Here is a 24,397-nt window from a genome sequence, read left to right as displayed (position 1 = left end):
GATGGGCAGACTGCATCCCTGAGGGTTGGAGGAGCAGATATCATACGTTTGAACACACAGTCTACTAAAGCTTTCATTAACATGCTTCTAATGGAAGGAGAAGGCACAACATAAAACACTTCTTAACCCTGTGATGCGCAACATGAGTCAAAAGTGACCCATATTCAATGGAATATGGGTATCTTTTGACCCATGTTGCGCATCAAAGGGTTAAAGTTAGGTTTATGTTGTTGTTTATGGGTACTTTTGTATGTGTTGGTCTTTTTGTCGGCATAGAAGATGGAGCTCCTGTTGACCTGACATTGCATTTGTCTTTGTGTACTTTGAAGTTTTCCAATCTGTCATTTTTACACACCAAGATAAATTTCTAGAGTGGAGCGATTCTCATTTTGACTCTAAAATACAATTTTCTCATTGGGACATTGTCACGCTGTTCACCTTCACAGTGTTTCGTATTCTGGCCTTAAGCATGTACAAGGTGGACCATATTGAGTGTCACCACCAGTGTGTGCAGCCACCCACTCTGGCCTACTCCAAGGCATGAAACAATGGCCTCTACATTAAAAGTATCAATTAATCATCCGCAAAAAAGATTTATATTTCTCAAGGATTTCCACAAATGGTGTGAATGTATGACCGACTTTATATTCAAATCACATTTTGTGTGAAATGTGAGCTCTAATGGTCATTGAAATGACAAATTTCACAAAGCAAAGAAACCAATTGTGATAATACATCTTCTACGCTCTGTCAAATTCGCATTGAAGCTGCTGAAATTAACTGCACCTCAGGACAAGACCAGGAGTCAGGGAAATGAGCAGGCAAGCAAATCGCCACCTTGCTACATTTATACCCTGTAATAGAAAAGGCTCAACATAAGTAAATATTGTATTTTCATTGTAGTCATTAAAATTTCATAACATTTACCAAAGTCAGCTGAGGCCATGTGTTTCTCGGTTTCTGGCCATGAGGGTCAGATTTGTGGTGACAGACGGTGGCTTTGTGTGGTTAGGGAGTTGGCGAGTGACCCCAGAAGGAGCACCTGTCTAAGAGTGAACCTGCTGCTCGCTGTGTTGTGCCTTTGGGTGGGTTTGGCATTAACCCCACTGTCATGTCCCTCTCTCCTCACTCCCCTCTCACCCCAGCCCCTAAGACATACATAACCTGCCAGATCCACTCTGTCATCGCAGGATTAATTAAAATGCTACACAGCAAAGGCACTGGATCCCTTTGGGGCTGTGGTATATGCATGAATGACGTACACATGTGTAAGAGCCCACACACACTTTGAGTCTTGTCTGGCTTGGTGCCAGGTTGTTGTGTTCAGTCACCTCAGGGGACATTTTGTATAACCAAATGATCACTTCCAGTGATGGATGGACAGATCTTCCTTCAGCAAGCCTTTGCACATATGATGTCCTATAATGCATTGGGTATATTTATGATGTGAGACATTACTTATGCTTGTCTAAGTGAATTTGCCCAAAACTATGGCCATCTGGCTCATGCTGATGACTTGCATTTGCATAGTTTTCCTTTCAGGGACAACCGCGATGTCAGAAGTTCCAAATTACTGCCTCTCATTGTTGTGTTTAATCCACGCCTCTCTCACAAGACACACTATTCATTTGGAGGGATTCAAATAAATTGAGTAGAAAAGGAGGTTACTTATTTATCCCAGAGCCCAGTGATGTGCTGGCAGAGAGACAATAGAGGTGAGGATACTAAATGAATTCTGTTGTCCTGTGTGCTTTCCCTGGCTATCACCATAATTTGATTAGTGACCTGGTAACTATGAATGTATGGGACCTCTTCATTCAAGTCCACTGGGACTCCTGGGGCAAGAGTCCATGCTATAGGGTTCAGCCCCCCGCCATTGCGACCCTGCCCTCATGTCATGTATGCACACAACCGGGGGACTGGGTGATTAATGATCAAGCTCGTGGTGGCATTGAAAACTTCTGGTGACTCTACACAAAAGCCATCACCCTTGTCACATTAGCACCAGTCTGGGAACATTTGGCTGCATGCTGCTGGGCTGCAGCACGCAATATGAGGTAGACAGATGTATGTATACTTAGTATGTCTGCAACAAACTAAAAACAATCATATTAAATAGAAAATTTGCTTTTTTTTCTTCTCCATTATTGTATTTTCCAGCAAAGCGCTAAGCTTTCGGTTGGCCTCTGCATCACATACAGTAGAGTGCCTTTATAATAACATCATTTGCTCAGTCTGCGCTTCCTGGCATCTTCTCATTTCATTAGCACACTGTTTCCATCTATGTATGTCTTCTTTGTCAGTTGTGTCTCTAGCTAATAATAATCCAGCATAATTAGAAAATGAGGAATGGCCCTGCCAGCATTCCCAGCAGTGTTTTCTGAAAGTGGAAACTTTCCTCTTCTGCTTAAGTTTTTGTTTAAATGAAATGTCTGCATATTAAAGGAGATGAATAATTAGTAGCCTGAAAGCTTCTGGTTATATTAAATTTTCATCTCACTCCTGAAGAGCTTTAATTTGTGAGGTGCTCAGGATTTTTGGTTTATTAGGTACTATGGGGAGCAGCCATGCTAGTGAGAAAAAAGTGGATATCATTCAGTTACCAAACTGAGAACACGTCAGTAATGCTTGATTTTTTTCAAAACCTCTGCAGTGTTTTCAGATATATCTGTCTTCTACAGGAATAGTGAAGTGTGAATAATAAGCCCCGATGCTGCCTTCCTCATTTACAGGATCCTGTTTTCACCAGAGCCATCACCTTTAATAAGAATAGTTGCTAATGACATTTGTGGCTGGGGTGTAACCTTTAGCACATGAACCCGTTTGCTGTATGTCTCATCCTCACAGCACTAAGCAGAAGTGAGTTGTCTTTCAAAATTTCCCAAGATATTTTAATTTCTTTAAATTACTTTTCAACCTGGCAGTAAATAAACTCTCTGAATCTGCAATTAAAATCCTCAGAAAGTAAAGATGTAAGTGCTACAACCTGATGCATACAGATGTGAGCCCACTGCTCACTCTGCCTGTCGGTAAAGCGTACGTAAAGTTTTTTTGGGTGTAAACATAGCCAAACAAACAAACTCTACATCCATAATGATCCTGTGCTGCTACAAACTTTTCTCCTCAGATATCATGTATTTTTCAATACTGCAGTGTTTCCTTTTTGGAACAGCACCTTTGGTGAACCATTTTGAAAGGCTGGCCCAGCACCAGCTGAACAGCACTTTCGGTGTGTCCACATTTACTCGGTTTCTCTGAGAAATCAGTTTACACGGGTAATCAAGGAATGTGTATACTTGCACTCTCGCAACATGGTTACTGTAAATCCTTGTGTGCATGCAGCAGATCAGCACCCAGATCTTGTCTACTCTGAATTTATTTTGGAAGAGTGGCTTTCTGATTTTAACAGTATAGTGACAACGGGATGCTGCTTCTGGCCTTTTTTTTAAGTAGTTGTGTGTTTGTGTTGAAGCAGATTGACGGCACAGTGAGAGGAAGGCAGACAGACACAATGCTCCTCTTCGCAGTTCAAAGTGTAGAATGTGTGTTATTGAATCAACACTCATGGTCAGGTGTGGAGAAATATTACTTACGCTTCTACCGGCTGCTTTCTGTTTAGTTTTCATTTGCAGCTATTACATTTTATTTTTTGTCTTTAATATGTTGAAAACAAAAAAAAGAAAGAAACAAAGGCAGACAAAAAAATAATCACTTGCGTTGAGGCTAGGTTCTGACTAATGATCAGATCACTAGATGTTTGACACATGCTAATTGTTTCTTCGGTCAACCTTGATGTCATTCTGTTCTTTAATTTAAAGTGATCCATTTGGACTCCTTTCTCCCTCGGGAGGAAGGAATCTCTCGCAGATTAACTTACTGTTTTATGAATGCATTGTGAAATTGTGAGAGCTGCAATTTTCACATATTAGATTGTGTATTGCCAGTTGTTAGCAGTGGCAATATGATGATATACAGACACAGGTGGTCACACTACCTTTGTTGGGATACATTTGAGAATCAAATGTTAAATTCACTCAAAGAAATCAGAATCCTTTCGATTCTTGTATAATTTTGACGAATATCAGCCTTCCACATTTTTCACTTCTGTTTGGTAAAGTTTAGGTACAAAGACAGCTTGGTTAGTTTTAGGAAAAGTTCAGGATTTTGATTAATAAAAGGGGATTTTTGTTATAAATAGTTATGTGATGGGATGGCATTATTCTAAAGAAATGCGGATTTATATTTTGAAGCAGTAAATAAACTGCAGACTTCTGTGTTGGAGTCTGGTCTGCTCTATAACTACCTCACTTCCTACTTTACTCTTGACTTAATCACTGTGGCCACTAGAGGCTGTGGTCATAACTGAGCGGTTTCCATCAGTGACCTATGGGGTCAGTCTTGAAATGTTAATTTGACAGCTTTAACACACCGACTTTTTTTTACCTTTAACTTGTTGATCCAAATAATGTAGACTGCTGAACCATTAAGTTAATGAGCTCAAAATATTGATTCAATATGTATAAAATGTTTAACTGGCAGATTCTCCTCTATTTAACATTGCTAGGCTTGAGAAAAGCCTCCACTGTTTTTACCAACAACAACACATTTCACTCATGGATGTAGAGTGACGTTAGAGAGTGATGTGTCATTTCCCTCACAAACAATCTCTGGCAGAGTGCAGTCAGCTGCTGGGAGAGAGGACATCAGCCAACAAACAAGAGTTTCAGTGTTGCTGTTGCAAAATTAGCATTAATTACCTATGGCTGATATGAACTACCCTCTGTGATGCCACTGAAAGCAACTGTTAATGCAGTCTTTAAATGAGAAACTTGATAATGTTAGCAGCATGTTTTAACACTACTATTTTGCAATACAATATTAATGGGAGGTAACAAAAATTAACATCAGAACTGAATCCAGGTATTTTACCTTCTGGAACCTGGACCCCAAATGGAACCAGCTATTGTCTCTAACTTATAATTACTAAGCATAACTGGTTGACCCATCCATCCATTTCCTTCCCCTCATTCTAACTGTATGGACTTGTGCAGCATCGCTACATAGCGTTCAACCTGTATGGTGGAACTAGCGCTAACTGTCATCATTGATTTTAATAAATCTGTTAAATATTTTTTGAATAAACCAAAAAGTTCCTAGTGACCAAGGTAATGTCTTCAAATTACATGTTTTTTTGACCAATTGTCCAAAACCCAAGGATATAGCTTTTTTAATTGCAAAGAAGAGAGGAATGAGAAAATATGTGTTGATTTTTTTTTTTACATTAAAAATTGCTGACTAATCACTGCATCACTAGATTAAATCTGTGTTACAGTCGTATTTCGGGATTTGATAATTTTGTCAGCATATCAGTTTCAACAAAAGGATTACTGAGCATGCCAAGAGCTAAGTGCAAAGTTAGATATGGTACCATTGCCAGATGTTACTTTAAGCTGCGTGAGTGTCATAGCACACATCACCCTGTTAAGTTGAGCAGGTTTTAAGCAGCGGCAAGCTTAGGATTACAGGGTCTTACATCCTTTGACCTCTCTGTCCCATAACCCCAGAGTATCAGTTGATTGAAAGAGATTCAGCAGACTTTTATTTCAAAAACAAAAGAATTTCACCTCATCAGTCTTCTCCCACCCCTTGCCCTTTTTTTCCCCCTTTTGGATTCTTAAATTCCTCTGAATGAAAAATGATTCTCTCTTCCTTGGTATTTTCTACAACAGACGGTCCCATTTTGCTTCCCCCTCAATGGGGAGGAAATGAGTTGTGGGAGCAGATTCCTCTCACACAGAGATCTCAGTAATCGCGTGGCTGTGTGTCACCAGAACACCACAGTGACAGCAGCTTTTAATTAATCCCACATCCCACCACCCTGTCTTGTCCATTGGTGGTTTCTCCCCCAAAACTTTTTCTTCTTAACTTTCCTCTCTGTGTTTGGCTGTGTGTGTTCAGGCGGTGTGGCTGGGTGCATTTTTCTGACTGCAGTCTTTCAACCCACTGCAGCGTAATGTGCATAACTTGTATAGTTACAGGATGACACTGCTGTCACTTTTCCACACTTCTGAAAGTGGGAGATAGCCTGCTAACTGCATTCACGGGTTTCAACTCTCCAGTGTCGGCTCCACCAGCTCTGTCTCTAAGAGTTTGGAAGCTGTGAGGGAAACTATGTGAGACCAAGTCCACATGAAATGTTAATAACCCTTCCTGGTGGTTGGCCTAGACTGGGTCAGGGATGTTACCCTCTTGCTGCACTGCAGTGATCTTATGTCGACGTGCTTGAGGACAGTGAAATAATGAGGCCTTGAAGTGTCTGCGTTCTCTTTCTGGTGCCCTGATGAATTGTGACAAGTTGTATTTACAATCCTAAAAGGTGCTGACACCGCCGAATTCTCCACCTCTTGGAGAAATACCAAAACATTGCTACCCTTGAGCAAATGTCTACGTGCTAGCTGTAGCTGAGGTATAGAGGAGCGGCTGTCTCGGTGAATGAGGGGCAGGAGAGACTTCTCTGGAGAGATGGACTGAGCGCTCGCCTGAAGGTCAGACTGTCAAAAGGGTAATTTCAGACTTGCTGAGCTAGAGTTCTGCCCTGCTCAGTCTTCATCCTCGAAACATCTTAGAACAAAGTCAGGCGTATGAGTGAGAGAATCGAAGCCTCAGCATGCTGTTGATATAATTTATATTGGCCTCCTTGTTACATCAATATTATTTAGTAGACTTGGTTAAGACGGTGCTGTTTGATGGCCAGCATGGAAAGCTTCCTGTCATTACAGATGAACTGATTCTGCTAGGTTGCTGCTTTTTCTGCGTTTCACCCCTGAGAGCCAAAATGGATGAGACGGCAGCAAACGAATGCTGCAGACGCAAACCTTCGCTTGCTATTCAGTATGACTTGGCTGTAGCAGGCATTAGGTTAGCAAAGTGGGCTAAACTTGCATGCGATTAGGCTGTCAACGTCTGAAAATAATGAGCTGCAGACAGAGCCACATTGGCATGCAAATACTGTACTGACATTCAAAGCTGGCTTAACATAAATGAGAGAAGAGAATGGATCGAAGAGAAGCTTGGGCCTCCCACTGCAGAGCTGCAAACCTGCTGGGGGTAATGGACAAGTTGGACCCCTCACAGCCTTTAGGAATTAAATAATTATTCCCTCGCATCAGACTTTGGAAACAAATGAGACTGAGGGTCGATTAAGTTCTAAGGGGGACGTGGTGTTGATCTCATAAAGGGCATCAGGAGATGTATGGCCTCTTACAAGATCATTTAAGCCACTTAATGGAGGACAGGAATTAATGGCTGCCATAGAAGAGAGTCAATTATAGGGATATTTTCATAACATATTGTGTATAATTCATAGCGTAATGGCATCAACACCAATCAGACCCTTTGCCATTGTTTTGGTTATAGCCTGTTTTAGATGAGGTCATTGACTCTGTGTTTTAGGGTGCTCAATAAGTTACTGTCTTCTAACAGCGATGTAGAAGCGTTGTCATTGTCTACTATTTTGAGGTGGCACAGTCTTGATAGTGGCACCTCTTGTTAATTTGTATTAATGTCAGATAATTTAGAGTTGCGATGGATATATGTGCACGCCCTGTGCTCTCAGGCAAAAAATTGGATTCATTAAGAAGACGGAGGAGCTGGTTAAGTTTTTTGGCCTCGTGGTTTCAGGTCACTGAGTAATGTGAAGAGATGGAAAGGGTCCTGGCCTGGAGGCTGGGGAGAGCTGGTCAAAGATAGAGGGGAGAGGATAACACCCCCATATAGGACCACATCAGTCACACTGACACGTCTCTCATTGTACACAGTTTTCACCCCTCCACTCTTTTACTGCCATAACAGATAGTGTTTGTGACTGAGAGCAATGAAGTCACATGACAGTCCTGGGACAGCTTGGAGCAAGGGAAGTGATAGCTTTAAGGTATTTTGCTTGTGTGCATATCAATCAGTATGTTTGTTTGTGTTAATTAGTTGCGTGAAGGATGTGCACTGGTTCACATGAAAGCACAAGTAATGATAGCTACTGTAACATTCATAATTACACATATAGACAAAGCACACTCATATTTGCATGGGTGAGCATGAGCCTCTCGGTGTCAGATGCAATCATGAATGAGTGATGAAGATGACTTGAAAATCAAAAACATCCTGACCCTTTTGTTTAAGACCTGCTTTTGTTCATTACAGTATGCAGGAGTAGTCAAATGACAATCAGAAGTCTTATGCTTGTTGAGCTGTCTTTAGAATTCTCCCCCATCTGTACTTCCCCGTACACACTCATTTGCATGTATTCACATTACCACACCAAGGCATCACAAGCATTTCAATGATAACTGTAAAAAGACGAAGAGATTAACATGCAAGTGAATGAATCATACCCACTGAGGATAAATATAAAGAGCAAGTACTTCAGATCAGGACATTTGCAACAGTCAGTTTCTTTTTTGTTTTATATCTCGAACAGATGAACACATTGGCACATTTACAGACTTTGTGGGAGGCCCTGAGGCCTTGGCTTGGCTTCTGACCTCAGCACTGCTCACCATTTATGAAGCCATTAAATTATGGGTGTGTTTGATGTGCAACCTGTGTCCAACATTATGTGAGGGAGAGGCAACCACAAACGCCCCTTTTATGTTTGTTTTGAGAGTGTGGTTGTTTGTGATATACTAGTCTCACTGTCGATAAAACGTACTATTACGAGGTGTGTATAGTGATGGGGCCTTATAAGGAAAAAAACATGCTGGGGTTTTACAGGACCTTCCTTTTGACTGTATACTATGACAGAATATTTGTAGGTCTAATATTTCAGCAAATTAATGAAAGTCTCACATGTCCCTAGAACGTTTCTTTTGAATTGCAGCTCAAAGCATTACAAAGATGATTTATTTTGCAACGACTGCATAACTGCTGGTTTTATTCCTGTTCTTAACAGGCTCTTTCAGTGTCTGTAGCTTTAAGTACAGCTGGGCTGCAGTAATTCTGCATCTTTGATTGACAGCGTGGAGGAAAACACTTAGATAAACATAGATTAGAATGAGTGTGTGAGATGAATGCTTCCTATCACGGCTTTTTCCCTGAATGATCATTCTACATGGAAATACTGCTGAATTCACAGCACAACCACTGTTTTTAATGCATGTGTTTGCTGAGTTTGTTGTGGTTGTATTATAGAGCCTGGAAATATAATAGAGATTGGAAATAGCTGTTGAAGTGCCTGCTGGTTAGCATGCATAAAATACAGGACATATGAGCAGAGAGAACAGGAGAGAACCCAACAGATGTAAGCAGCAGCTGAAGATGAAGCACAACAGGCATCATGAAAACACATTAACACACAGCCCTTGTTTATTAGCTTGAAATTGATCTTAAAATTTCTGCCATCTCTGAATATCTCGCAGCATTAGTGTGTCCTCATAGCTCAGAGTTAGACACAGTAGCTACACAGTGTGCTAACGCTAATGATTTTCTGATTTTCATGGTGACTTACCCATTAGAAATAAAAATAATTTATTGTATCCTCAGTTCTTCAGATGCTGGGAGTGCATGAGGATTCCTGTGTTCACTCTTGTAGCCAACAACAAAACATTTGATGTGCTTTCCTCATAGTTAAGATATTTTAGAGTTTCCTGAAGCATCTCTACAAGCAAATAAACCTGGTGGACTGAGAGGCTGCTGCTCATTCTAAAGAGCTCATGGGAAACAGCGGATAGCGAGGGGGCAGGGTTATACAAAGTTTAAGCTAGACAACTATAGATTATTTAGTTAAAACAGCAGTTGAGAAAAATTCTTATCGGCTTATAAAGCTGGGAGGCTATCAAGTTGTGAAGGGCTAGAGGAGTGGCCAATGTCTGCATATGTTTACAGCTTTTCCTTTACACTTACAAGTTTATAAAAACTACAAAACACAGTGGAATTAATAGTCACCATGTTTGCCTGTTAACTTGGATAATTCCATAAGGCAGACAGGTCTATATTTTATTAAGGTGTCTGAGCCTACCATACCCAATCCAGTTGATAGACCATCTCAGTTGAAAATCATATATCAAAAGCTTAAATCTGATCCTATTTGTATCAGCTCATTGGCATACTTGGATGCTGTGTGGCTTTGTACGGTTCTGAAAGCAATTAAGCCATGAACTCGACATCTGACCTTTTTGTTCATTGTTCTTGTCCATACTTTCTAGCATCCCTGATAAGAATGCCCTGTAATAAATGCCAGGGGGTCCTTTCTTGAGCACAGCATCCTTATGGTGGACAGGCTGCCTAAAAATCTCCCTGGCTACGTTTTGTGGGTACTGATAGCATCAATTTTTCATCTTTTGAGATCCTTGAACTGAGTGAGACCTGACCTCAGTGACCTCTAATCAGTCATAGGGTCACGTGGGCTGTACTTTTTGATCCTACTGATGGTGCTGACGGTGAAAAAACATGCCCAGCTACTGGCGATGGTGAGGTCATCCAGGGGTGCTTTGATGCAAACATCTATAGGAATGCAAATGTGACCGGCTGCCTGACCAGTACATTACAATGGGAATAACAGCAGCCTGGGGCAGACAGTGCAGCTGCCCCCATTAGTTTTAATCGCTGGGTTACATAAAAGAAAAACATAATTAGGCTCTGTGTGTGTCACAGAGGAGACAAATGTATCGGGTAGCTTGTGTTGTTTAAAGACTTGTCTGACCTCAGTGAGAACTTTAGAGTGATTAAGTAATTGTTTAAAGGGACAGCTGGGTCAAGGGTCATCAGTGATAAGTGAGGTCACACAGGGTTGTCAGTAGTCGGGTTCATCAATTTTGTCTCATACTTGGGTCAGCACAAAGCTACTCTGTTTTATGTATTATTTTCAGTGAAAGTCACAACAATAGCATGCTCCCTTGCCCATTTAACTAAACTGTAATTTATCACACAGGTGAGAGAATATGTGGGAGCAGCTTGCTCATTCTCAGAGCTTTAAAGTGGTCATTGTACGTCAATCACTGCAGACCAATGAGAGTAATTTACTCAGTCCCAAAAGCCATCAATAAATCTTAAAAGATTGCTGCATAAAGGATTTGCAGTAATCTCATTGACACTTTAATAGGAGTCTTTCTGGCTCAAAAAGCATCTTAAAACATTTTAAAAGGTTCTTGCAGTTATTAGAAATTTGGTCACTCTGCTTAAGCAACAGAGCAAATTTCCATTTCTCAACATCTGCAGAGCCACCTTATTCATCAGTGGGAAGCTGAGGCTGTGAAGCCAGCTGAGATCTCTGCTTGCGTATTTTCAGCTAGGCCAATAATAGGAGTGAGAAAAGCTTTTTTAGTTGGTTCACTGTAATTTACTTCAAAAAACAGATCATTGCGCATTATTTTCTTTTATGTTGTAGGAAGTCACACTTTTTACGACTCTAAGACTGAAGCTGAACAGGCAAAAAACAAAAAAACTGTTGACAGCATTCATATGGAAACTATTACTGTTCAGTATTCTAAAAGTAAATTGTCTGTTTACTTTAATTCACAGTTAATGTGATATATATATAGTGTACAGGGCAGAGTTACTTTATACTTAAGGTTTGGATCACTTGCGCAGCTTTTAGCGACTCCCCTTACTGTAATTAAAGCTTTCACAGTGTTAAAAGCTTGTGGGTGTGTGAATGTGGGTGTGAGATTTTTTTTTGATACATATTGAATACTTATGTGCTTTTGTGTAGGAGAACAGTCAGTGCCAGAAACTAGAGAGTATAATCTGAAATGCATTAACTTCGCTTAAGCTTTCACAAGATGTTCTGTTTTGCTTGCATTTGTAAAATGAGTCTCTATTGCTGCTTTTTCCTGTGTAACTTTTCATGGACCCTTGCTGGAGTGAGCTGCAACCATGTCATTAAGTGTGCTGCCTGGAGCCCAGAGGAGTGTATATATATACTCTGTCCTCTGCAGAGATGGGCATCACCAGCAGGGTCCGCCTGTACCACCCTCCATATGGTGGCTCGTTATTAGTTTTCTGTTGCCCTGGTGCCTGGGAGGTTCATCAAACTCTAGCGTCCATGTCTCTATAGCCCAGTTTCTGCTCTACTGTGATATTTCTCTCTATGGCCAATCGGATAAGTCACACATGACTTAACCGCACGAAAGAACAACAGCAGCCTCAAGCAGATGTTGCTCTGCACACTGCCCATGGAGTGGAAAACTCAAGAGTATCTGGGTTACTGTTCAAGAGTTCACTATGTCTTGGAAGGGGAAATGTAGTCTTAAGGGTACGAAATAAGGCCTCAGAGTTCAGATCTTTATGAAGGATAAAAATGCAGTAGGTTATATTTTTCTTTTTCATTTCTGGATTGTATTCGAAGTTGGTAATTTGAGATGTGAATGTATAAAACTGAGTCCCCTGTAGTCGCCATTTTTACTCTATGGCACTTAGATAGAATTCTCTTGAGTATGAAAAAATAAATAGAGCAATCACAGCATAGCATAGTGAGATAGTAATAACTGAACAGAACAATAGAAATATTATTTTGAGTGCAGTTTGTTATACCCAAGGTAAGAGAGAGGAACGTTATTTTTGTCGACTTTTATTCTGTAATATGACCAATATTTTCATATTCAAGTGTGTATGAAAAAAAGTCACTGGTTTCTTAAAAAGCTAAATACAATAAGCATTGGATCAAGGCACATACAAGACTGGCCAAAGGGCATACAATGCACTTTGGTTTTCAATTGTAAAGAACAGTTAACTTCAAATTGTGGCAACATAAAAGTGTTCATTTGGAAAATAATACAAAATAATACTCATAACAAGGAGTTGCTGACACGGTGGTAATTCTAAAGAAAGCCAACATGTTAAGTCTTTTTGGCCTGGTGACTAGAATGACGTATGGTACATGGTACTAAAGAATGCCGCCATTGTCATTTGGCCATTGTTGGCTTGTACAAATAGAGATAGTGGGGGGTCCTCTGTGTCAGCCTGTCCTGTCTACTTGTTCTGAGGAGCAGAGAGCCCCTTAAGGTCGGTGTGCTTTTTCTGCCCTGTGCTGTGGCCTACAATCCTATCAGAAACATTGGAACCCTGCTTGGGTTGTTTTGCTGTGTTTCTTCTTCTTGCAAACAGAACAAAATAATACACTGAACAAAGCAGAAATAAAAGGCATGGCACCTCCTCTTTAGTTATTCATTCTCCACACCAGCTGAATACTTAAGTAAGATTCTTGGTCCGTAGTATGTGGAGACAGCTACTGCCTGCGCAATCTTTTCGAGGGCAACATGCCTGCTTTGTGAATTACTTGATCAGCTGTGCCTTAGTTTACGTCATGTCATTTTTTTGCCTTTTTGTTTTTTCTGACAGCCACAAAGTTAAAAGAATGACCTGTGCTTATACTACAAGGTTTTCTAAAGTCTGATTGTTCAACACAGCAATGAAAACCCACTTTCACAGTTGACAAGTCATCATATCTTAGAACACAGAGTTTCTTTTGTTGGTCGATAACCTTAAGCAAAGGAAATACAGTACAAATTACTACAAATCCCTAAAATATAGAATTGCAGTTAGTTACAATACCCACTGATGGTTCAGTGATGGCCTGCAACCGGAACGGTCTCCATCTTCATAAAATGTCCTTAAATATAAATTATATGGCAAATGTACAGAACATTGCTTCTTTAGTCTTATAGATCCAGTGTTTTGTAAAAGTCTTGCCACTCTGTTTAAGTCACACTCATCATGAATGTCTGTGCGCAATATCATGAATGGGAATGGTCAGAATCTGGTATTCCACTGTCTCTGTAGCTTCTGTTGTTAATACTGTTCTCAGTATGTGGACTTTTGTATAAACTCAGGCCATTAGGTGGGAAAATTGTGTGTATCACAAACTCCTCCTTGGACACAGGCAGGTGATTTATAGGTATCATTTGAAAAGAAGTTTCTCGTATTTCTAGGATGGAGTTGTCCTTTTTAGTGCCAGCCTCAGCATAGTCATCCTTTCTCCGACGGCCTTTGTTATAGGTGCAGTTCCTGGAAAAAAGTGAACCATTCCTGTGGACATACCAACACACCAGTGCCAACATGATTATTGCCAAAAGAGCCACAGCCCCTCCAATGATAGCAGCCAAAGGCAGACTGGAATTTTTGTAAGGCTCTTTCTCCTGCTCTCTATTTAAAGTTGTGGTCGGGTTGTAGGATTTGTGAGAACCAGTCTCCGTCTCGATGCAAACAGGGGTCTCGTCTGACAGGTAAATGTTGCTGGTCTCCATGGGAACCATGCATATTCTATAGGAAGACTCAGGCTCCAGTGCAGTGAGCAGATACTCCGTCTTTTCCCCCTGCACAATGGTCTCAGTGATGGAGCCAAAGGCAGGGCTGTGTCCCAGCTTTAGCCAGCTGAGCCGTAGCGCAGTCATGGGTTGTGATACCCTCCATGATATGTGTATTGTATCTGCACTACTTGACTTCACACTGATGGTGATGATCTTTCTGCCTGAAGAGGTGGTAGTGCTGTGGTAATTCTTACTGATGTCAGGCCCTTTCACTATAGGCCTTTTAGTCACAAATAAGGGCCACTGGGGCTGTGAGGGGCGCAAAGTGTTGGAGACTGTGCTTGTCTCATAAGTAGGGATGAGTTCTGAATCTGTGCAGTCAAACATGTCGGTAGTTAAGTCTTTAATTGCCATTCCTTTGACCTTATCGGGACCCTGGCACATGAAGCCACGTACATTCACCTTAGATGGCAATGACCGCAACCAGTCACGCACCCATTTCATCCTGCAAGTGCATTGCCAGGGGTTGTTGCGTAGCAGGAGCTGCGTGAGATTGTCCAGGTCTTCAAATACACCCTGCGGAAGGCTGCTGAGGTTGTTACCAGACAGGTCGAGGCGGTACAGTTGCCTAAGGAAGGCAAAAGCCCCAGGTGGGACCCGGTTAATGTGATTCTCTTGTAGCTGCAGCTTCTCCAAACTGGTGCCTGGCAGGTTGGCTGGCGGCGAAGTCAGGGAGTTCCTCACTAGTGAGAGCTCAGTCAGGTTGATCAGGTTGATGAAAGCCATCTCCCCAATCCCACGATTGTTGAGAAGGTTACCATCCAGGATTAGACGCTTCAGGTTGATGAGATCTTGCAGTGATTGCTCTGAGATGGAGGAGATGCGGTTGTCATCAAAGCGCAGCTCCTCAATGCTCATGGGCAGCCCTGAAGGGATGGTACTTAGGTGGTTTCTGGAGAGAAAAAGCAGTCTGAGGTGATTACTGTCCCTGAAAGCTCCCTCCTCTATGCTGACTGCTGATACAGAGTTATCATCCAGGTGCAGTTCCTCAATGTAGGGAATTTGGGCTAAAGACGCGTGGGTTATCATCCGAACGTTGTTCTCTTGAAGGTGGAGCTCTTTTAGTCCAAGAGGAAGGTTAGTAGGGAACTCATCCAGATTGTTGCAGTAAAGGTAGATCTTCTCCACATTTGAGAGCCTGCGTAGCTCTGCAGGAATGCCCGAACTCTTAATGCGATTGTTTTGCAGGAAGAGCACTGTTGCATCCTGGGGCATACCAGTAGGGATGGAAGTCAGGCCACGGTCATTACAGTAGATGAAGGTCCCATCGCAGCGGCAGGCTGAGGGACATGAGGCAGAGGTCACCAAGGGGTTAGCAAGACCCAGCAGCAGACCGATCCTGATTAGGAAGAGAATAAAGGTCTTGCATTGACGCACCATCTTGAAGGTGTGTTGTCTGGCAGTCGAATCACTCAAGAACCCCTGGGGAAAAGACACAAGTGTACATTTAATGCATAAGCCCTTTAAAGGGGAGCCAAATTCCTGTTCTCATAATTGCTGGGTGTTTGAAAAGCTGCCTGCAGCACTTTCTAGATTAAATAACTGCTGAAAGAATCTGTTTGAATTCTTCCCATTAAATTGATATGAACTGATCATTAGGATTACCAGACAGTGAAAAAGTATCTTTTGTTTGTACAATAAACTGTTTCAGAGCTAGCTTTACGTCCCTATATGCACTAGAATATAGATTTCCTGGGATTTAAAGTTTAACAACTACACTGCATTAGAAATAGAACTGCTTTTGTTTTCGTCTCTTTGATAAGAAATGTTCCACCTTCTCAGCTCTGTGAATTAAAACTCTGTGCCTCGACGTTTTGGCCCTGGCTTGTGAAATGTAATACATTTCCTAGTTGTTTGACATGTTTCTCTACCTCAAGGCTGTCTTTCATCACTACAGTCCAGAAGGGTGAACAAAGTCAGGCATTGTTGATGGACTGTTGTGAAACCGACATACTTTAAATCCCGTTAGATCATTACCCATGTCTTTTGCCATTCAAATTCTTGGGTTTAACTGACCTCTTACAAGATAAGGAAATAAATATCTCTCTTCATAGAGTAAAGGTTTGATCAGACTTCATAGCATTTTAAGAGCCAAGAAGGGTATGTTTTTGCAATCAGTTGTCTGAGACTGCAAGATGATTTTGTAAGTTTGAGTTATCTTTGCACTGCACTATGCTGTTGATCATTGCTATAAATGTGGCATGTTAAAAACAATTGAAACTGTACTTTATATTTTTAAACAACAAGATATTTAATGTCACAATTCATAAACTTACAGCACAACCTTGAAATGAAAAAAACAGCAAAAGCTTTTGTTTGTCTTTGTGTCTGTTTTTGCCAGTGATGTGTAGTTCCTTTTTAATTAGGCTAATACTGAATTATAGCTTTAATTATGCATTCCTGCCATGACCTCTCTTTCTGTACATCTCATTAGAAAATTGTGGTCTAGTCAGTGAAGTGGAAAAAAGCAAGGCCATCTGTATTTGTCATACCTGATTTATTCAATGTGGTTAATCCTTTCCAGCCACCAAAAATCCAATCAAGATTTCCTCTTGAATTTTCTCTTATCCTTCCTGAAAGGAAAAGTTTGTCCAAGGGGTTTCTTGTGATATCCTGACCTGGTCAGTGTTTGCTGAGTGGATCCTTGTTTGGACGATGACCTCCACTGTGTTGTCAGAGGCTCATGCTTTCAATGCCTTTACCATGGCAGATAAGCCTGTACAAAAAGCATCCCCTCTCACTGACAAAGCATGCACTCTCAGGTAATATTAAAAATCCTAATGGCCAGTGCAGTTGTCAAGCTCAACAGCCATAACCCCAAATTAGATTTTTTGGGTGTTGTATAGTGATCCGTGTGTTGGACAGAGCGAGCTTTAGCAAAGGCTCCTTTCTGCAATCAGGCCCGACCGGCATGATGAGTTGACACAAAGCTGGTCTGAGCCATGCCAATCCCCTCAGCCACAGGCTCAATCCAGGCCCGTTCACTTGTGTACTCCACGTCTTCAGGTAACCCAGAATCCTCTGCTCCCTTGTTGAGCCTGTATACACATTAATCCAGGGCTCTGGTCCCTTTTCCTGAAGCAGATAACCAATGTTCTCCTCTCCTCTAAGGAGAAAAACAGGGCGAGTTGCTTATCCTTCCAGGCCCAGCTTCTCTCACACATCTGCAGCTTCAGTCATACTGTGGCCTCCTCACACCTGGGGTGGTGCTCTGAAAAATAATAGAATAGAGGAACAAATTTAGTGCCCACATTGATTGTTTAAAAAAAATGTTTTGATAATCAGGTGATGAGTAATGATTCAGTATTGATTTTAAAAATGTATCTTTTGCATGTAATTCCGAGAGAATTTATGGGTACAACAGTTTTAAAGAAAGTTCTTGTTTGAGTTATAGGTTTTTAGTATGACACCTGGAGTGAAATAGATGTTGATATTGGGTAATACTGATCCTACTTAGAATGTGTTTGATAACGATCTCTGACCTGCCTTACATTGTGAGTTTGTATTTAAATATAGCCTTACTCTTATGCTTTGATTTAGCCCGTTGACCTTTTACAGCCAGTCACTCTAACAGACCAAATTTCTTTTCTATGGTGATACAAGAAAGAATGCCTGTGCATACAAAAGACAACAGTGATCTAGACCCCCAACTCAACAATGTCTGAGGGTGGAGCCCCCTATGCCCTTCTCGGTCCAGTTCACTGCATAGCTGAGCTTTTGGTGTTTTACAAGAGAACTAGTCCTGCGAATAAAAAATGCAGTCCTTTCCAGTTTGAAAACGAGGCTAGTCCAGATTCTATACATGAGAGGAAAAACAGATCCACTCAGCACTTAGTGAATTACTCACATTGTTAAAAAGCTCTCATGACAAATGAGAGCACATTTGAATTTCGTATGAAGAAGAGAATGGCTGCATCCATCCCTGTCACTCCCAGCTCCTCTCTGTGACCCCCTATCCCCACCCCATCCTCTCTTTTACATTCTATGAATGCTGTTTCTGTTTGTAAAAATAGAATTTCCTTTGCCAAAGAAAATGTTATGTTTCCTTTCACAACACAATAGCTTTGTGTCCCGATACGTAGCCATCCATGTGACCTGTTGGCTGCCACTGTGTGCTGTAAAACATGCAAAGGTAAATTAGGAACAAGAGGCCCGGCCATTTAACAGTTGTAACCCATGACAAGGAGAAGATTAAGGAATTGAGAGGCTTGTAACTCGATTACAACTCCTGAGATGCTGTCTCATAATAACACCCCCCTTCCTTCTTTTCCATCTAAACACGGGCCCTCAGTCCAGTATTACATTAGTAGTAGATTAGAGTCTGGGCAAAAAAGCACCAGATGTGACCTCTACTAAGTTGTGGAATAAAGGAGTCTGACAAGGGAAAAAAAAGATTAAATTTAGTAAGGGAGTTTCAGAAAATGGCAGGATGATAGAAGGATATGTGTGTCTGTCTGCTGAAATGAACTTTTAATGCAGCACTTAGTAAAGCTATTTCAATTTTAAATAGCCCTTTACACCTAAAGGTTTTTCATCCTCTGAATATTGTTCAGTATGTAGTCTTGACTTGAATCCTTGAAATCTTTGCATTACATAAAAGAAAAAAAAAATCTCTGAATTTCCGTCTTATCAACCCAGAAAGACTTATCTGCACCTGGAATAACAGACCTTTAAGGATGACTCTCCACATAAATAGTTCAGTATATGATATGGCTCAACATTTGCAGTTAGTTTGCCTTTTTCGGCCGCCACAGCTTTGCTACCTGAGATAACAGAATCTGATTTAGTGTCCGGTAGACGGAGCGAGGGGCCTGGTTATTCATTTAGGAACATACTGTAGCATAATCTGTCATGGGCCCTGGGTGTGTGATTTATCAGATGTCTGCTTCAAACATATAGCACATCATGCTTACTTTACAAGGAGCACAGTTAGGCCTAGATGCTTGATGGTTTTCTCCCCCTTTTCTTTTTCCATGCTCATCGGATTTCAGGAGAGTGGCCCCTCTCCATTGTTTGCTACAAGGCAAGCATGTGGACCGTGTAGCCTCACAGAGGGGGTTTAGGTTTTAAGAATTTTTATTCAGACAATTTAAAAAATCCTCTGTTTAATACAATGCATTATGCAGGCTTTTTCTAGTACTAATAACATATACCTACAGAAATATATACACTCACACGCACACACATGCTATATTGATGTGCACACAATCATTTAGAGGGCAATAGACGCTGAGTTAAACATTTTTAGTGATGGATGTCTTTCTCCATCGTTCTAATAAGCTCCGCCGGCAGGACAGGGGATTTCTCTAGCAGTCAAAGTGGATTCTGCTTCATTTAATCTGAACGGGCAAAGTTAAATTGAGCATCCTGGTAAAATTGTGAGTGTGTGTACAGCTAGTTACCTTTTAGTGGAGCGCGTAGGAGGCTCACACAAAGCTGGACACTGATAGCCATTGTGAGCTGAACACGCATAAATGCACATTTGTCGGCAATAACAGAGCCCAAGACTTTGTGCCCCCTAGTCATACACTGCACAAGAAAGGCTTTGAAAAAAAAAACTTAAATAGAAACAATTTCATGCCTGTCAAAAGTATTGCAGATTATAATGACTTTTAGTTCAGTAAAATGCAGAATAATATTACATGGGCTGCATTTAGGGCAGAAAGAGCTGCAGAAGTAGCAATGGCTGACTTTTAAATTATTCATGAGCCCTGAAATTAATTTTGAACCACAGTAGAGCTCTCCATTGGGAAATCAATGTTGTTTGTATCTGCTGTTGATTATTCATTCTAATTCAAAATATAATTTTGAATTATGATTGATGGTGCACAATATAGTTATTGTGGGTTATAATTTGTTCAGATTTTAGTCTCAAATGTGTTTGAACAACATTGATTGGCAAGTTGATAGGTTTTACGCCAGCAATCAGATTGGAAAACATTAATTGTTTACGGCTGTATGATCATGAAAATAAATGTACTTGCTTTGGTTAACGACAATTGAAGTTCGCCTGATATGAGAACAAAATAGTATTTTTTATATTCAACTTCATGATTTTCTGATCTGAAATAGAGCTGAGTTTTTGTGTGCTGCAAAACCTCGGGTCTGTCGTTGATTAACATTTTACCAAGTTGTATGTCAAGACACCTGGCAGCGGCCTACTGTGTTGCCGAGACACAATGGAACATTCATGGTCACATCTGAATTCACAGGGACACTGAACACGTTTCAGCCAAACAGAAAAATGGGCAAAAATCTCTGGTAGTTTTGCGGATTTTGTATGTGGCCTCCTGGTGCTGTCTTTCGCCGGGCTGAACAGATGATATTCTTGCTGGCCCATTAAGAGCATACAGAGGCCTGGGACAGGCGGGGGTCTCTCTTTTGTAATAGCCTGAAAGGAGAGATCTGTAGCAGCTGCAGTTGTTTTTCCCCACATGGGGGTGGTAGGCACTGCAAGATAAAATGTATGTGTGTGTCTGTATGTGACAAGCAAACACCAAAACACTGAATACTCGTATTAAGCTGCTGGAGCCCATCTCAGTGTAGGCCAGACACCTACCCGAAATAGAAGGATTTCTTAACCACCCTACTCAACATCCACAGTTGTTTTTGAGTCATATTGTCAAGCTTATTCCTACGTATTTCTGCTTTTCAGCCATGTTTGTACTTTTACTTTCAGTAACCATTTGTCTGTTGAAGCTGGGGATAGATAGTAAAAGATACAGCTTGATAAATAATGAAAAGACTTGAATTAGGGCCTCCTTACATTGCAGATCTGAAATATGCCTTGGTAGTTATGAAAGTCTTGCTATTACTCCCCGCCCCCCACCCTCCCCCTCTTCCCCAAACCTAGTAATATGTATTTTAGGCTTTAAATTTTCTGGCCATAGAAAATTCCATTTGTAGTGACCTGGTTAGTTGTTAATCTGCAATGTGAATTCCCTCTGAAAGCAACTGACTGGGGACTTTTGCCTCAGGCAGTTATCAGTGAAGACAATTGGGTCTGTCCTCATGTCTGCAACATTTAACAGCTGATTTATTTTTATTGTCTCTCAAACAATGAACAACAGTGAGCCACTATTACATTGCTTGACAATATTTAAGTGAAGTTTGCATCCAGAGAAATGATGCTGCAGCCTATATATAGATACATATGTATGTACAGTCATTGCTTAAAGCCTGGATGACCTTATCGTCTCATGAAGATAAAAGGCTGTGTTAAATTGGATTAACAACTGTCCCTGCCCTGGTGTTGCCAAGAAGGCGTCCACTTTATTGCATTGCTCTAATGGGATAAATATCAGTTTGAATGGAGAGAGAGAGGGATGCATTAGCATTACAGATTGACATTTAGACTGAAGAATCTTGCTGTCAGTCCTTCCATCTTACTGTAAAGCGCGTTTCTATCTGCATGCTTGTTTTTACGCACAGGGCTGCAAGTGCAGAGAAAAGGCACATATTTGTTTTGAAGCACTGATGTAACGCGACAGCATGCGTTAAATGACATATGTGGTGCAACTTCAATGGATCGTTTTTGTTTTTACTATTTTTTTTAAATTTTTATTTTCAGAGGTTCTTAATGACTGCGCCCGACTCCCTCAACGTAAGATGCTTTTGGGGAGGGGATGCGTCAGGGTAAACGACTTTCAGAGTTGCACAGTAATTTTTCAGTGGAGTCGCATATATACATACATCTATATATATATATATATGAAGAGGTCCGTCCAGACAGTGAGACGCATTTAGCGGACTTTTCTCCAGCTGCCCCTCCGTTTCTAAACTCGGCGGGATCTGCGCTGCGTTTTTCAGCAACACACCGGGGTGTCTTCTCCGTGCTGCGCCACCGAGGCTGAATCAGACAGCCCCGCTAATCCCGTCAAGTTTGCGTATTCACCACTTCTTATTTTCACACCGATTTTAAGGAGGGGGCTATGAAAAGCTGAAATAACGAAGCAAGAAGATTTCGCTGCTCTCTCCGCGTTTTCAGACTGAATGTGAGAAAGAAGAGATTTTTGCGCGTCTAACTACAAAAAAAAAGCAGACCTGGTGTTTGAGGTGAATTAAGAGGGACGCAGCAGCACCAAAGTGCCTTCAGATAGAGGAATAGTTTGATCGGATTTTTTTTTTCTCTCAAGCTGAGCAGAATGATGTGCAGTGTGTGAGCGCACAATTTGGTTATTTGGAAGAAAATTGCACTCACGATTGCTTTTTTTTTTAAAAAAGAAAAAAAGAGCCCATATCTCTTTTCTTTGAGGCTATCACTTAAATGAAAGCGGATATTTTGGAGCATTAAAAAATGGAAGAGGGGAGAAAGAGGGCAACTAATTAGGTATAAGCAACTCCTGAGGATTCCGCATTACTTTCAATTCCTTCTGCCAAGAAAGAAGATCCAGAAGACGAAAAGGATGCATTCCCAACAGGACTGTACCAGCAAAAAAACGCACTTACCTCTATAAACAACCAAAAAAATGGGAAAGTAACAGGTATCCTCTTAAATTCACAAGTGGGAAAAAAGATGATAATCCAACTCCAGGCTATGAAGATTTCAATTCAGATCCCCCCCAAAAAACCACAAAACTCCCCTCACTCACAAGGCTAGGTCTATTTGGAGTTTATCAGTAGCATCACTGCTATGTTTACTGGTGCCCCCCCTCATACACATACACAATCTGTAGGCTGTGCGAGGACATAGGTGCACGGGTAGATCTCAATACAAATGTGGAGTTGTGTTTGCCTCTAGCTTTGCTTCAATAGAGCACTGATGTCATGTGGAGGAGGAGCTTCTCTCTCTCTCTCTCTCTCTCTCTCTCTCTCTGTTTGGAGATGCAGGATGCAGTGTTGCTTGGATACACTAGGGGGAGTGGAGGAAAGGGGAAAGGCACTCACATCCTTGTCAGATGTGTGCACTCAAGATGAGGAGTAGTCGCTGGTTGGAAAGCGATGCTGGCTGGCAGGAAAAAGACAGAGAGGGAGGGAAAAAATAGTGGAAATGTACAGTATATGTGTGCACGTTGGTAAAAATTAGATACACACTCAGTCTTTGTTTTTTTGTGCCCTTGTTCACTTATCATTTGTCTCAGACGTGTCAGGATAATTTATAATAATTTTTTTTTGGACATTTGGGGCCTCTGTTTCATAATCTGTCATTTATCTAGTTTGCAGGTGTTTTATCTACACTGTAAATGTGTTTTTTTCTTTTCTGAAGCAGAAAAAAAGTCCAATGTTTCACAGTTCTACATCTAAACTGTTTTGTCCAGTGAGAGTAAAAAAAATGATATCTATAATGCTAATAAACACTTTGCTTTTTTCTTTGTGTGAAGCACATACCAGACACGCTTTTTTAAGTTTGACAGCATATGAATATTGGATGATGTTGTCGCAGTGAACCAGAATAATTCATAACAAGAATTCAGATATATTCCTAATATGTGGGTCTCTCTCACTGTGTGTGGGGCTTTGACTCTGTATGCATACATACAGAATTCATGCATGCGTGTCTGTGTGTGTCTGCGAGTGGATACAAGATGGACATGTAGCGGATCTGACATACCTGAACTGACTCTTGCCCCTCTTGCTTTCTGTTTGACTCACTTTGGTTTAAATGAAGCCAACAGTGGATTTGCTTCCGTCTAGGCCCAAAGCATCAGTGAGTCAGCCTGTTAGTCAAAGGGCTGTACAGCAGGGCTGACCCAGCCAACACTCTCTCCTGCCCTGCGTCATCTCCAGTGTTTCCCCCTCTGGCTACCTGACAAGGCAGACACCATAACCCGGTGCATTGAGCTGCAGTGGAGCAGCTCTGTTCATCTGTTGCTGAATATCAGCTTCCTGTTGATGCCATTGGGTCAATGATTGGATCCGTGTGATGTGTGCAGCTGGCTGCGTAAAGCGGTGACCGCTCTCTTACATGTCATTCACTACTGTCAATACCACTTTTTGTTAATTACCTCAGGCCTATTATGCTATTCAGCTTTGAATGCTTCGAGCGTCTGCATTCATTTTCAGTAAACAAACAGGTTTTTTTTTAAGGGAGGTGTCATTCACTTGGCCCAGGATACGAAAACATGAAATTTCCCATGCTTTCTGTTTGCCTATTGAAAGCC

The 24,397-nt window shown here is 41.2% G+C and overlaps 2 protein-coding genes across 5 annotated transcripts in view; one reads left to right on the top strand and one right to left on the bottom strand.

The window, feature by feature from the left end:
* The window catches only part of macrod2 (mono-ADP ribosylhydrolase 2), a 411,911-nt gene that overhangs the window by 62,575 nt on the left and 324,939 nt on the right, over positions 1-24,397 (top strand). The gene's annotated exons all lie outside the window — the stretch shown is intronic.
* Positions 12,544-23,027, bottom strand: flrt3 (fibronectin leucine rich transmembrane 3). Its single transcript, XM_023278044.3, has 3 exons — positions 22,746-23,027; positions 16,790-17,508; positions 12,544-15,719 (listed from the first exon to the last, which is right to left on the bottom strand). Exon 3 carries the CDS (start codon positions 15,675-15,677, stop codon positions 13,725-13,727), a length of 1,953 nt encoding a protein of 650 aa, XP_023133812.1. The 5' UTR covers positions 15,678-15,719; positions 16,790-17,508; positions 22,746-23,027; the 3' UTR covers positions 12,544-13,724.

This window comes from Amphiprion ocellaris, chromosome 16 (genome assembly GCF_022539595.1).
Source record: "Amphiprion ocellaris isolate individual 3 ecotype Okinawa chromosome 16, ASM2253959v1, whole genome shotgun sequence".
Lineage (NCBI taxonomy): Eukaryota > Metazoa > Chordata > Actinopteri > Pomacentridae > Amphiprion > Amphiprion ocellaris.
This window is presented reverse-complemented; position numbering and strand designations above follow the sequence as displayed.

Bases quoted from the DNA above. Each gene is read 5' to 3' on its own strand.
- flrt3 (XM_023278044.3), bottom strand. From the start codon at position 15,677: ATGGTGCGTCAATGCAAGACCTTTATTCTCTTCCTAATCAGGATCGGT.